Source organism: Amphiura filiformis, chromosome 20 (genome assembly GCF_039555335.1).
Source record: "Amphiura filiformis chromosome 20, Afil_fr2py, whole genome shotgun sequence".
In the NCBI taxonomy this organism is placed as follows: Eukaryota; Metazoa; Echinodermata; class Ophiuroidea; order Amphilepidida; family Amphiuridae; genus Amphiura; species Amphiura filiformis.
In genome coordinates, this window is record NC_092647.1 from 22,833,718 (window position 1) to 22,847,165 (window position 13,448).

Below are 13,448 nucleotides of genomic sequence, written 5' to 3' on the forward strand. Positions count from 1 at the left end.
GTATATCAAATAGGAAAATAAAGAAGAACAGATCTAGAAGAACAGAAGAGAAAAGGAAGGAAAGAAACAGGCGAGGCAGACTAAAGAACAAGAAAAAAAGAGATGACGAAGAAGTGGTAGAAGCAGATTTCAGAATAAGAAAGAAGAAGAAAAGTGTGAAGAAAGAAGATGAGGACAAAGAAGAAGAAACGGTAAAGAAAGAAGATGAGAACGATGAAAAGAAGAAGAATGAACAATAAGAAATAAGAAGAGGACGAAGAAAAGAGGAGATAACTCTTTTAATAAGAAGAATAAACGTTGCAAGGGGTAAGACAAGAAGATAATTCCATAGATTTAGTTATCTCTGACAAGTGTTTAATTCAATGAATATCTAATAGTTTTATTGAAAGGCTAATTACATTAACTTTAAGGCAAGTTGTCTTTCCTGCATAAAGCCTTTCTGATATATTGACATTCATGTGGGGAAGTCAACCGAATGCATAATTAAATATCATGCTGGATTGCACGATATTGATCGCTAAAATGCTGAAAGTTATATATATCCCGTCTTTGATTTAAAGCTCAGAACATGCAAAATGGGAATTTTTTGGAAATCTGATCATTCGTAAAATTGTTATCGCCAAGAAAGATTGTTATCATTATCGTATCCAAAATATTAAGCATGACAATCCTGGTACTTGCCCAGCAAACACAAAACGTTTTTAAAACGTAACATTAAATGTCAAGTTATATAAATGTCATGAAAATGTTTTGAATCGTTTTGTATGAAAACACACTACAACAATATTTTTAAAATGTTTTCAAAATGTCATTGTAAAATATTTTTGGCAAACATTTTTGCGAAAATATTTTGCCAACACTTAAATAACATTATGTTAGAATTTTTGCAGTAAGTTATCAAAATGTATTTTTGAATGTTATGAAAACGTTTTATACTCTTTATATAACCCGACATTTAAACGTTTTCTGGCACCCCTTTCTAACCTAAAATGATGTCGAAAACGTTTTGGGTTTGTTAGGTAGTATATCGTATGTTCAAGATTATAACTAAAAGTCAACTCCTGATCCTACGATTATGATATGATTATGATTATGATTATGATTATGATTATGATTATGATATGATATGATATGATTTTATTCGCAAAAAATCGTGACCCGGAGGCGGAATTACGTTGTACACAAAATCTAAGCAATAGTTGAATAGTTTTTAAAAAAGATTTTGAAAATTAAACGTGAAGGTAGGAGAAGAGTATAAAGCATGCGCTTTTATTCTCACAAAAGAAAGGCTTTCGAATTTAGAGACCAGTGAGTTTAAGACTAGTGGTCAGTGCCCATAACAATCACTTCACAATATAATGCTAATGCGGCCCATACACGATCAATTTGATTGATCAATATTGGGGACCATAGATGCAGGACTGGATACAAAATATTGAAGAGATCTAATCTAGTTTGATTTAAGTCTTTAGTAACGGTTGGACAATAAAATCACTATTGTGTACAATGGCCAATGGTAGATATTGTATCTACTCTTGTATCTATGGCCTCATCTAGGACGTTGATCAATCAAATTGATCGTGTATGCGGCCCGTTACATATAAGGAAATAAAGAAAATTATTGCAAAAGTACAAGAAGTATATCAAATAGGAAAATAAAGAAGAACAGATCTAGAAGAACAGAAGAGAAAAGGAAGGAATGAAACAGGCGAGGCAGACTAAAGAAGAAGAAGAAAAGAGATGACGAAGAAGTGGTAGAAGCAGATTTCAGAATAAGAAAGAAGAAGAAAAGTGTGAAGAAAGAAGATGAGGACAAAGAAGAAGAAACGGTAAAGAAAGAAGATGAGAACGACGAAAAGAAGAAGAAGGAACAATAAGAAATAAGAAGAGGACGAAGAAAAGAGGAGATAACTCTTTTAATAAGAAGAATAAACGTTGCAAGGGGTAAGACAAGAAGATAATTCCATAGATTTAGTTATCTCTGGCAAGTGTTTAATTCAATGAATTTCTACTAGTTTTATTGAAAGGCTAATTACATTAACTTTAAGGCAAGTTGTCTTTCCTGCATAAAGCCTTTCTGATATATTGACATTCATGTGGGGAAGTCAACCGAATGCATAATTAAATATCATGCTGGATTGCACGATATTGATCGCTAAAATACTGAAAGTTATATATATCCCGTCTTTGATTTATTAAAGCTCAGAATGGTAATTCGTAAAATTTCTATCGCCTAAAAAGATTGTTATCATTATCGTATCCAAAATCTTAAGCATGATAATCCTGCTACTTACCCAGCAAACAAAAAACGTTTTTAAAACGTAGCATTAAATGTCAGGTTATATAAAGGTCATTAATATGTTTTGAAACGTTTGGTATGAAAACACACTACAACAATATTTTTAAAATGTTTTTAAAATGTCATTGTAAAATATTTTGGCAAACATTTTTGCGAAAATATTTTGCCAACACTTAGTCTTATGAAAACGTTTTATACCCTTTATATAACCCGACATTTAAACGTTTTCTCGCACCTTTTCTAACCTTTTGCGAATGATGTCAAAAAACGTTTTGTGTTTGCTGGGTATTATCGTATGTTCAAGATTATAACTACAAGTCAACTCCTGATCCTACGATTATGATATGATTATGATTATGATTATGATATGATATGATATGATATGATATGATATGATATGATATGATATGATATGATATGATATGATATTCGCAAAAAATCGTGACCCGGAGGCGGAATTACATTGTACACAAAATCTAAGCAATAGTTGAATAGTTTTTAAAATTTTTTGAAAATTATGTCATTAAACTTGAAGGTAGGAGAAGAGTATAAAGCATGCGCTTTTATTCTTGCGCAAGAAAGGGTTCGAAGTGTGTTTAAGACTAGTGGTCAGTGCCCATAACGGTCACTTCTCAATATCATTGAGAGCTTACCTAATGCAGCCTATACACGACCAATCTTATTGATCAATTATTGGGGGCCCTATAGATGAAGGAGTGGAAACAAAATATTCGGGAGATTTTGTATCTACTCTTGTATCTAGGGTCTTTGATATTGATCAATAAAATCGATCGTGTATGGGCCGCATAAGAAGAAGAAGGAAATAAAGAAAAGTAGTGTAAAAGTACAAGAAGTACAAGAAGTATAGAATAGGAAAATAAAGAAGAAAAGATCAACATAAGAGAAAAGTAAGGAAAGAAACAGGCACGGCAGACAAAAGAAGAAGAAGAAAGATGACGAAAAAGCGGTAGAAGCAGATTTTAGAATAAGAAAGGAGAAGAAGAAAAACAGGATAAAGAAAGATATTGAGAATGAAGAAAAGAAGAAGAAGGAACGACAAGAATAGGACGAAGAAAAGAGGAGGCAAACACATTTGTGACCGTACTCCACGAATGAGCAGTAAAGTCGGCCTGGTCAATTTTGTTTTATTTCGTGTTTAGAAAATATATATCATAAGCTTTAAAATGGTATATCACTTGACTTCAAACGATATTCAGAAGCGGGGTTATAGTTAGTTGAACTTTGCTCCTTCAACAAAATGGTACCCTTTTTCGGTTCTACATGTGTCTCTTTTTCCACAGTCAAAAAGTCATAATTGGCGGTTATTTTAAATCATCCTCAATTCAACGAGGTTCAGGAATGTCCTCTCATTGTTAATTGTTGGTTAAACATGTACCTAGACAAAATACAATGCTTTGTAACCCACCACTTCACCACTTGAACAGGATTAGGCAAAGCAAACAAAGACTAGAGCTAATTAAAAATTATATACACATATAGGTAGAAGCTTATTATCCTCTTCAACAATAGGATTATTGATTGGTTTAAAAGGTGTTTGACTGGGGCTATTAAAATGAGATACATGTAGAACCAAATTGAGGTACCTATGAATACGACCTTCATGCACATTATACACTGTAACTTAGAATATAAGTACATTCGTGGTGTACGCTCACATTTAATGAATAAACGTGGAAAGGGGTAAATGATAATAAAGACAGGAAGGTATTTCCATAGATTTAGTTATCTCTGACAAGTGTTTCATTCAATGAAATCTACTGTTGCTTATTGAAAGTCTAATTACATTAACTTTAACGAAAGATAATCGTTCAGCCTTATTGTCTTTTCGACGAAAAGAAAATCTCTGGAGAAAATTACGTTATGCAATTACAATAACATTGGAGAAATGTGAAGAGTGGAAACTGAACTGAAACGGTAATTTACGCTTACACCAGAAGTCAATAAACTTGCTAATTACTGAATCAGTCTTGTTCACGTTTTTACCGCATTATATGACAGACAGGATATGTGATATTTTTTGTAATTAAAGTATACTGACAATCGAGAGTGCATAGAGATTTATATGTGTTTGATTGACATTTAATGTGGGGAATGCATAATTGAATATCATGCTTGATTACACGATATTGTTCGCTAAAATGCTTCTGAAGTTCATATCCCGTCTTTGAATTTAAAGCTATGATAATTCGTTGGAAATCTGATCATTCGTACAATTTCTACCCCCAAAAAGATTGTTATCGTAATCATATCAATCTTAAGTATGACAATCCTAGTGCTTAGTATCGTTTGATCAAGATTATGAGTACATGTCAACTCCAGATCCTACGTTTATATATGATATGATAATGATATGGTTTTATTCGCACAAAATCGCGACCTGGAGGCTAAATTACATTGCAGTCTTAAAGTTCTGAAAGGCGAGACCAAAATTAATTTTGAATAAAAGCGGTACCACTACATAAAACAGCCGGGTATGATTATGGTGACTTTATTAGATTTCGTTTTTAATTAACAATGACAAATATTTTATTCAAACTTAAAGCGTATCGTGTTATGCTACTGTATTATTATGGCAACTTTGGTTTTCATTGATTGAGGACATTTCGAAAAAAGTAAATAAAAATGGTAAAAAACACGAGGTTTCAAACCTACTATACTCATAGCGTTTGCATTGAATGTAAGATGTTATCAAACAAATGCCGTATAATGGTGTTTTTTATGAAAGCTAAATTAATTCGAAGCAAGCCTAAATATAATAGATTGGTCTTAAAATAATACTTGTTTGAATATGCTTGAATCCGTAATTTATTTGCTCAAACTCCATAATGGCGCCTCATGAGAAGCACTCTATATGCTTGTAGACGAGGTTTTACGGTATGCTGGTATGGCACGTATGAAGTAAAACCGTGCAGAACGTCTTTGAGGTGTAATGTGTTAATATACGAGTGTGGCATATTTCCTCGAATGGCGGAAGGGTGTCAATCCAAGATTTTTACAAGATAATAGAGAAATAGGCGTAATAGTAGAGGAGTGCTGCTCGCTCTGTTATTAGTAGCATGTCCTTCAAACGCGTTTTTCTCGGAAACGTTTTTCGCATTTGTCTTGCACGTACGCCACTATATGTTGCGGCAAAGTAATTGATTTATCTTGTTGCGAGGACAAGCACTCTAACATCACATTGGTACATATTCATTAACTGCCTCTTAAGTCTTGTGTAGAATGCTAGATAACGCATCAAAACTACCAAATGTTTCCTACCGTAAAGCACTTAATTTGTTCAACTTATGTATCTTATTCTGAGTAACCAGGGACATAACTAGCTTTGAAATTTCACGGTTACATCACTTTGACAGGATATTATTGATGGGATAATACATAGTAAACCGTTTTTAGAAATACTGTACAATCATGTATATTTTGGTGGGAAACTTGGCTCCTTGTCCCTTTTCCTTCCCGATTTACTTGTTAATTTATATTAAGCTACGGCTATTGTTACCCAGCATATATAGTTTGTCTCTTGGTTTAGGTAAAAACGGTCATCCACTTGACTGAGATAACTGACCACGTTGTTGACAAGCCTCATGTATTTGACTGGGAAGAGGCAATGATCGTGGGCAAATACATGGACGAATGAGCCCATCACTCGCGTAAACAGGGTGGTACAGTTAACAGAGACGGGGGGGGTACAACTTAAGTTACATATTTGACGATCTGTTGATTGAAAAATCATCTGACACAACATTGTTGCTAACAGCAGTCAATAACAGCTGTGCAACGAACATCACAGTAGCATCGATGAAGATAACTTCAAGTTTAACAGTGGCTGCGACACAGGACAATCCCCCCAAAAAATATTTCGCCACTGGTTGTCGAAACGTGTGCACAATTAAGTGTACATTTTGGACTAATTAATGTCAACTGAACCCCGGGTACTGAACAGTCCCCATGATGAACGCCTTCAAGAATCAAGCGACGACGACAAGCGCCCTTACATCCCATTTATAAACATAAATTGAACTGCCTCTTGTGAGAATGTTTAATATTGCATTAAAACTACAAAACGCTGTATTCAACTTATATATTATATTGTCAAGCATTTGTGCAGTCTACTAAAAAATAAGGTGGTTATTGTATAAATAGGAAAGATGACATGTCTGGTTGCATGTTAATCTGAAAGAATCTCAAAGCGTGTGGTTTCCAGTAGTTTTTCTTCTTATGGTGGTTAATATACTCTGTCTATAGCACAGACTATAACGCAATAGAAATCAAATATCTTGGAAAAAACAAACAAATAAGCAGACAACTAAAAAGCAAAACTCAGATAAGAAAGAAGTGGTGTGTTAGGGCAAGGGACAAAGGGCCTTCAGACATTCAGACACATAAATATAGTGGACCTATTTAAGTTTTCGTTGTCACAGCTTTAAAAGTAATATACACTGCCACAGTTTTAAATCAATCTTAATTAAATTCTGACAGATCTTAGAGCGCTATTATATTGACTCATTGACTTGATTTTGTCAATGCTAAAGTGATGTTAAATACGAATTGGGTGAAGGACAAAACAAAACTTAATCAAATTGAAAGGTAGACACAAAATCAGGGAAATTTAAGACAGAAAATGAACGAATATGTATTAGGCGAAGGCGGAGAAGAATATTTCTACGAAGAAACACACTAAGATAAGGCATTGAAGAAACGTTAGGTAAGGCAAAGAAATATAGAATTAACTAATTTTTGTTTCAACTTGAAACAATTCTCGCGTTTCACAATACGATGCGCCGCCAGCGGTTGCTCTTGGTAGTCAAATTTTTGTCTCCAGAGTCGACATCGCCGTTCTAGCTGCTATTGAATTTGCACGCAAGTGTGATTCCCTGTGATCAATAGATAGAAAATGGATCTACTATAATGGTAAATTGTTGTTTTAGTGTGCATTCGCATCATTATAATGACATTTATACCAACAATGAGGTATGTTCATGTATTGTAGTCGTATTACGCGGGCTTTGGATGTCGACTTATTTTCCCATGATGCACTGCCTATTTTGGTCTCGACCAGCGACCGCTGAAGGCGTATCGTATTGTAAAACGCGAGAATTGACAATCATTTATTTTCATTTCGTTTTCATTCACTTGAGCTGAACTATACGAGCGTAGCCATTCCGTTTAGAATCACTTTAATACATGAGCAGATGGGTGACATTCTAAAATTAGTTAGAGACCTTTGATATGTACTTACAAAATGGCAGATTATTTATGATTCAAATACTTCTTCTGTTCAGCTGCTTTCGCGACACCAACATTGTGTATAGCCTATTACGATACATGAAGAGAACTGTTGTGGAAACTTTTATACGCACTCAATTAAGAGAGGCTTTTAACATGAGCGAGTCAGAATGAATTTCATTAATGTTATAAACGCATCAAACTTTGAATAGAAATGCAAGTTTCAATACCCAAGCTGTAAAAAGCTCATCACTTTAAAAGTACAAGCAAGAGTACGCAAACTTAATTAGAAAGCAGTGATACTTGTTCAGAGTTTACCAAACATTTGACCCGGAATTGGAACATTTATTGAAAACTGCTGCTGCTAACCTTTCGGCTGACCTTTGACCGGGCCTTTGACACCAAGCATTTATTGCTGACCTTTGACCAGATATAGACTCTTGCTAACCTTTGACCAGACACAGAAATCTACTAACCTTTGACCTATGGCCAAACAGTAAGATTAACAGGTTTCTGACCTTAGACCTGACATAATTGCAACTAATAACCACATACATGAGTCTGCTATAAACTTTGACCTGAAATTCTAGTCACGTGCCATTAATAATGCAAATTCAATATTAAATTATAACATTGATACAATAATGTGAGATATATGAAAGCTCATCTGTGTTAGTGTAATTGAATGTGAGATATAATGTACATTTAGAACAAACGTTAGGAAGCTGACCCCTCCCCTCCCTGAAATGTAAGTGTTAACAATTCCACCGACCGAAGTGTCGGCTTTGACCGATATTTTTTTAAATACCGATACTTTTGTAAAAAATTGTTTTTACAAAAGTATCGGTCTTTTTTACCTCCATCCCCTGATGAAAGGACTTTTTTTTATAAGACGTCATCGAACTTGTTCTCTTACACATTCGGCATTATTGCTTCAACAATCAACACACAGGGATGTTTGCATAACGTAATGTAAGCATAGAACCTCATAAGAATAATTAAATAAAATATACATTAGAACTATGCCAGATTTACCAAATCATGTAAAATGTTAATACATTTCACCAACATTAATTTTGTATATAGTATGGTTAACATTATGAGGTTTTATGTTTACACAACGTTATGTAAACATTGTTCAGTATGTCGGACACGCGTTCAATCCTTAACTCTCTCCAGGCGGGTGTCGACTGCAGACGACATTTTTAAAAATTCAAAAATGTCAGATTTTTAAATCTTCATGACCATATTTGGTATCAGCATGAAAAATGCATTAAAATGAGTACAAACAAGCCCAGTATTGGTTCAGTAATTCTTAAGATAGCTCTTGATATTTTGAGAAAATATCTCAAAACTTTTTTATGTTCAAGACTCTAGCTAGCACTAGTAAAATTAATGTTGTCACACTCGTGTTTTTAAATCAATTTTCATTTTCATATACTTCTTTTCTCATTGTGCATCAATGAATACGTCATCAAAGAATTTGACAAATATGAAATATGTTTTGTTTAATATTGCGCGCTTTCACATGTTAAACTTTAAGGTCCGTATGCACAAAAGAGTTAGACCGGGTCTAAAGTTAGACCTGGTTTAAGCAGAATTTAGTTCCACCAGGAATGGACCTTTACTCTTATTTCCTTCCTAAAGTAACTGTCAAATTTTAAAGATTTAAATGCAAAGTTCAAAAATAATACAAAAGAACTTAAGAAAATGTAAAGGAAAATGTCCTTTCTCCTGGTATTAAATTCCACTTAGACCAGGTCTAACTTTAGACCCGGTCTAACTCTTTTGTGCATACGGACCTAAATGTTATATATGTAACAGTAGGTTGATTTGATTACATACAGGGTGTCCCTTAAAGAACTGCATCGTCGGAAACTTAATTGTTTGGGTATTCTAACGACACAACTAAACATAATCAAATAACTGGTGTGGTTGAGGAATAAATCAACTATTACATACTTATAGAACTTTGACAATTGACCACACAGTTCTTGAAATATAAGAGTTTTACGAAACTCCCTCATTTTCAAACCTTTCCACGGATTCAAATATCAATCGATGATCTGTATTCGGCGTGCTAATCACTGCGCATCATCAGCGCATGAGGCGTCTATTGTCATTGACAGATATTTGACTCCTTGGAACGGGCTGAAAATGAGGTAGTTTCGTAAAATTCTTTTATTTCAAAAACGGAGCGGTTAATTGTCAAAATTCTCAAAACGCAAAATCTGGGTAGGTTAGGCACATGGACATGGTTTTCCATTTTCGTTATCTAAATAATATGAATCACACATAAGCCATGGAAAGAATTGTCTTTCATGGCTTTTACTTTAAGTTGATTTAATTTCAATAATTGAGTAAAAACATATCAGGGCCACCAAAACAATTTTACATTAGCAGATAGGCGAGATCTGCTTGTTCTCTGTTGACGTTGGCAAGGGGTAGTTTTGTAGTCTTTACAGAGCCACCAAACCTTTTTACATTAGCAGATAGGCGAAGTCTGCTTGTCTTCTGTTGACAAGGGGTTGTCTTCATTAAACGGCTCTTTACAGAGCCTGAAAAAGAGCCATCAGTATAGTAGAAAGTCTCATTCTTAGGTACTTTATCCTAAAGAAGTCAGAGCTACTCCTGACAAAAGCTTCACAGTTCGAAACTTGTCCGACGGCGAACCCACTTAACACTTACTAATTATTATGAACTGCTGTCGTAAAAGCCTATCTCAAAATTTAGCAATACAATTCCTTAAACTGTACTTGTTGAGGCCATTTTTTTAAATTTTAAGTTTAAACAAGTAGATTGTAAATTACGAGATGTCTAAAATATGTCCCCGCCCGGTCCTCGAACCGCAATGCTGGATCCTGGAGCTTTAAGAAACTTTTGCAGCTTGAAATAAAATAAAAAAATAAATAAAAAATAAACCCGAATACCCCTTTAAGAGGCATTATGTGGTTCTGAACAATTTTGCAAAATGACCTCAAGTGACCTAATAAAATATACACCCAAATACCCTTTAAGAGGCTTCCCTGGTTCTGAAAAAAATTAACAATTTTGCAAAGTGACCTCTAGTGACCCTTAGATGACCATTGACCTCACATTTGTTGTCTCTGCACACATGTGAATATACCCACGTGGCATTGTTGCAAGCCTCATTGAAATTGTATTCGCCGTAGAAGTGATGTAATAATAACTATAGCAATTTTTGAATATATTGCCCTGCACTACAACGTTCACGCGGTACCTATGCATTGAACCATAGATGTCACAGAGCAGGGATAAATACCTGGATCGTAATTCTCTAAAATAGTCATATCATGCTGATCACTCGCACCTGTAAGATTAGCATCTTTGAAAAGACCGGTAAGTCAATCTATGATTGCAGACATACACAGGTGGTTAGTGCAAACTGCTGGTAGTACAGGGTGACCTATTCAAAGATTGTAATGTACTTTAGTCAATAAAGATACTCTGCAAAAATCAAGACTTTAGGTGATGTAGTTTTGTCAAATTCCGAGATTTTGAATAAAATGATGGAACCGGCGTTTTATTATTACGATGGAAATATTAGTCGAACACGTATGCACAGTACGTACGGCGTGCGGGATACACATACACACACACCCCGAGGATCGTACCGTATTACAACCGCGGGAGTAACATGCATGGGCGTTAGTAGTAAATTCCAATTTTCTATGCTTTACCTCACTTGTTCGGCTCAAAATTAAAAGGGGACATATCTGACAGTAAAATTTAACATTTTATGGAAAATAAATACTAATCTATTTTTACAGAAATGTTATAATATGGCTGTAATCCGATTATTACATCACTTCGACGGCGAATAGATACTGCATTCACTTTGTATTTCTGGTTAAAAAATATAAGAAAGCCTTCCCAAGTTAAAAGACAGTATTTATTATCAGATACTGCCTTCTTACTCGGGAGGTCAGAGTACTTTAATACTTACATTTGCTGCTACGGCCGATGATTGCAGAAGTGTGGCGGCCCAGGTCCATTGCGAGACTATTGTTGTTGCCGTGAGACCTGACGATACTCGCCCTCCAGCGTCGAAATCTGTGTCGAGATTGTCCTGTAAAAATGAAGAATGTGATTATTACTAGTATGGATTTTGAAAGAAAGAAATTAAGCATATTTTGTATTAATCAGTATAATATCGAATTGATTAATTGTGAGATCTAGCTGGAAAATATGCCTCTGTGATTGTTTTTTCTCAAAACCTCAAGTGTTCCCTTCATTTAATCAGAATTTGTTTTCTATCGAACAAAAAGCTAACACTTCCCCCTAAAAACACTTTTTGTCATTAGGTCAACAGATGACGCAATTCAATGTTTATAGCAAGGCGAATGTGATAAATCTGTTGAAAACGACCTTTCCAAGCACGATTTTGACCAAAATGTAGGTTTTAAAAGTCAAAACTTCAAGTGTTCCTTACAATATTTTTCAAATTTCATGTCATTAAATGAAAGAGCACACTTATATTGTCCATACTAGCGTCATTAAAATGGCCAATAGCCAATTCTTTGTCAATTGCAAATCTTGTGGATGCTGATTAAGGGTGCTGATGGGACGAGGCAAAATGCATTATATACACTCGCTCGTCATCAGTATAAAGTCACCTTAAGAAAATTTGTGTTTTTTTAGTAGCACTTATATTTTTAGCGTTGTGTTTTGATTGATACCCGGAATTGATAACATTTCTTGTGTTTATTTTAATAAAAGCAGCTTGTCAATCTCAAAAAGAAGTGATTCTGTATAGTGAGTGACAACAATGGATGTTATCAATATTTAATATTGATAACATCCATTGTTGTCACTCACTATTATGTGATGCGACCAAGCAAAATCAGTCTGAACTCGGAAACATTGAATTTGAGATATAGCCAACCAAAGGAAATATTTGTTTTGTTTCCTGTTGTTTTGGAAACTCTTTAATTGCTCATATCTTTGGAACTGGTTGTTCAATTTCAATGGGGTTTTCTGCAAAATACAGTTTTGTAAATGTTCTTTACTGTCCTATAAAAAACTGAAAATATGATATTTCCGAGTTCCGACTGATTTTGCTTGATCGCATCACATAATATGCCAGAATCACTTCTTTTGAGATTGCCCTTTGGATTGCCCTTTTTGATTTTCATGTCCTTGAATAGATAAATGCATCAAGCTTGAAGATACATCATGCATGGCTCCCAAAATGATAGATCTCAATAATTGAATTATTTGATATGTTGATTCCGAGATAAAAAATATCTGAACTTGGTGAAGTACATTACATAACACCCACCGTACCACTTTTGCAATGTAAATTCCTGATAGTAAATGCAGTATTATTGTAATTGAAAAAATGCGCATTTCTATGCAAATGTTGGAAGCTGACCGATAAAGTGTGTTTTAAGGCGGATCGGAAGGAGGGAGCATGATCTAGCGGTATTTGTGAGATAAATAAAACGGACACACAAAGGGAATGGTATAGGTCTATTAAAGGAGATCGCAAGGCTTGGTAAGGCTATGTGGGTTTTTGAGGGGCAATGCGATGGCGTTTTAACCATCATGCCACATACAGCTGTGGTGCATGCGAGCTTTCTGAAATACGCTGTATTTTGTCTTCAAGAAGAGCGACACCGGGGTTATTGTTTTTTTATTAATTTTTTTTTTTTTGGGAAATATTAAAAAAAAAAAAAATCAGGAAAAAGGGCAATGTTTACAGCTATGCGAGCGGGAAGCTGAGACAACGGGCTTTTTCTTTGCCTAAAAGGGGTATCATTTCCCCCCTCCCCCAACACACATGATTTTTCGCGTGTGGGGATGCCCGAAACTTTATTTTTATACATTATTGACCGGAACCGCAACATGGAAAAAAGGTGCGACCAGTGGTTGCTCTAAGATC

General features: G+C 34.8%; 1 protein-coding gene across 1 annotated transcript in view; it reads right to left on the minus strand.

Moving 5' to 3' along the window:
• LOC140141764 (uncharacterized) overlaps positions 1-13,448 on the minus strand; it is a 131,132-nt gene that overhangs the window by 46,947 nt on the left and 70,737 nt on the right. Inside the window, 1 exon segment of the mRNA XM_072163633.1 lies at positions 11,511-11,633. Within this exon segment, the coding sequence (XP_072019734.1) occupies positions 11,511-11,633 (123 nt within the window).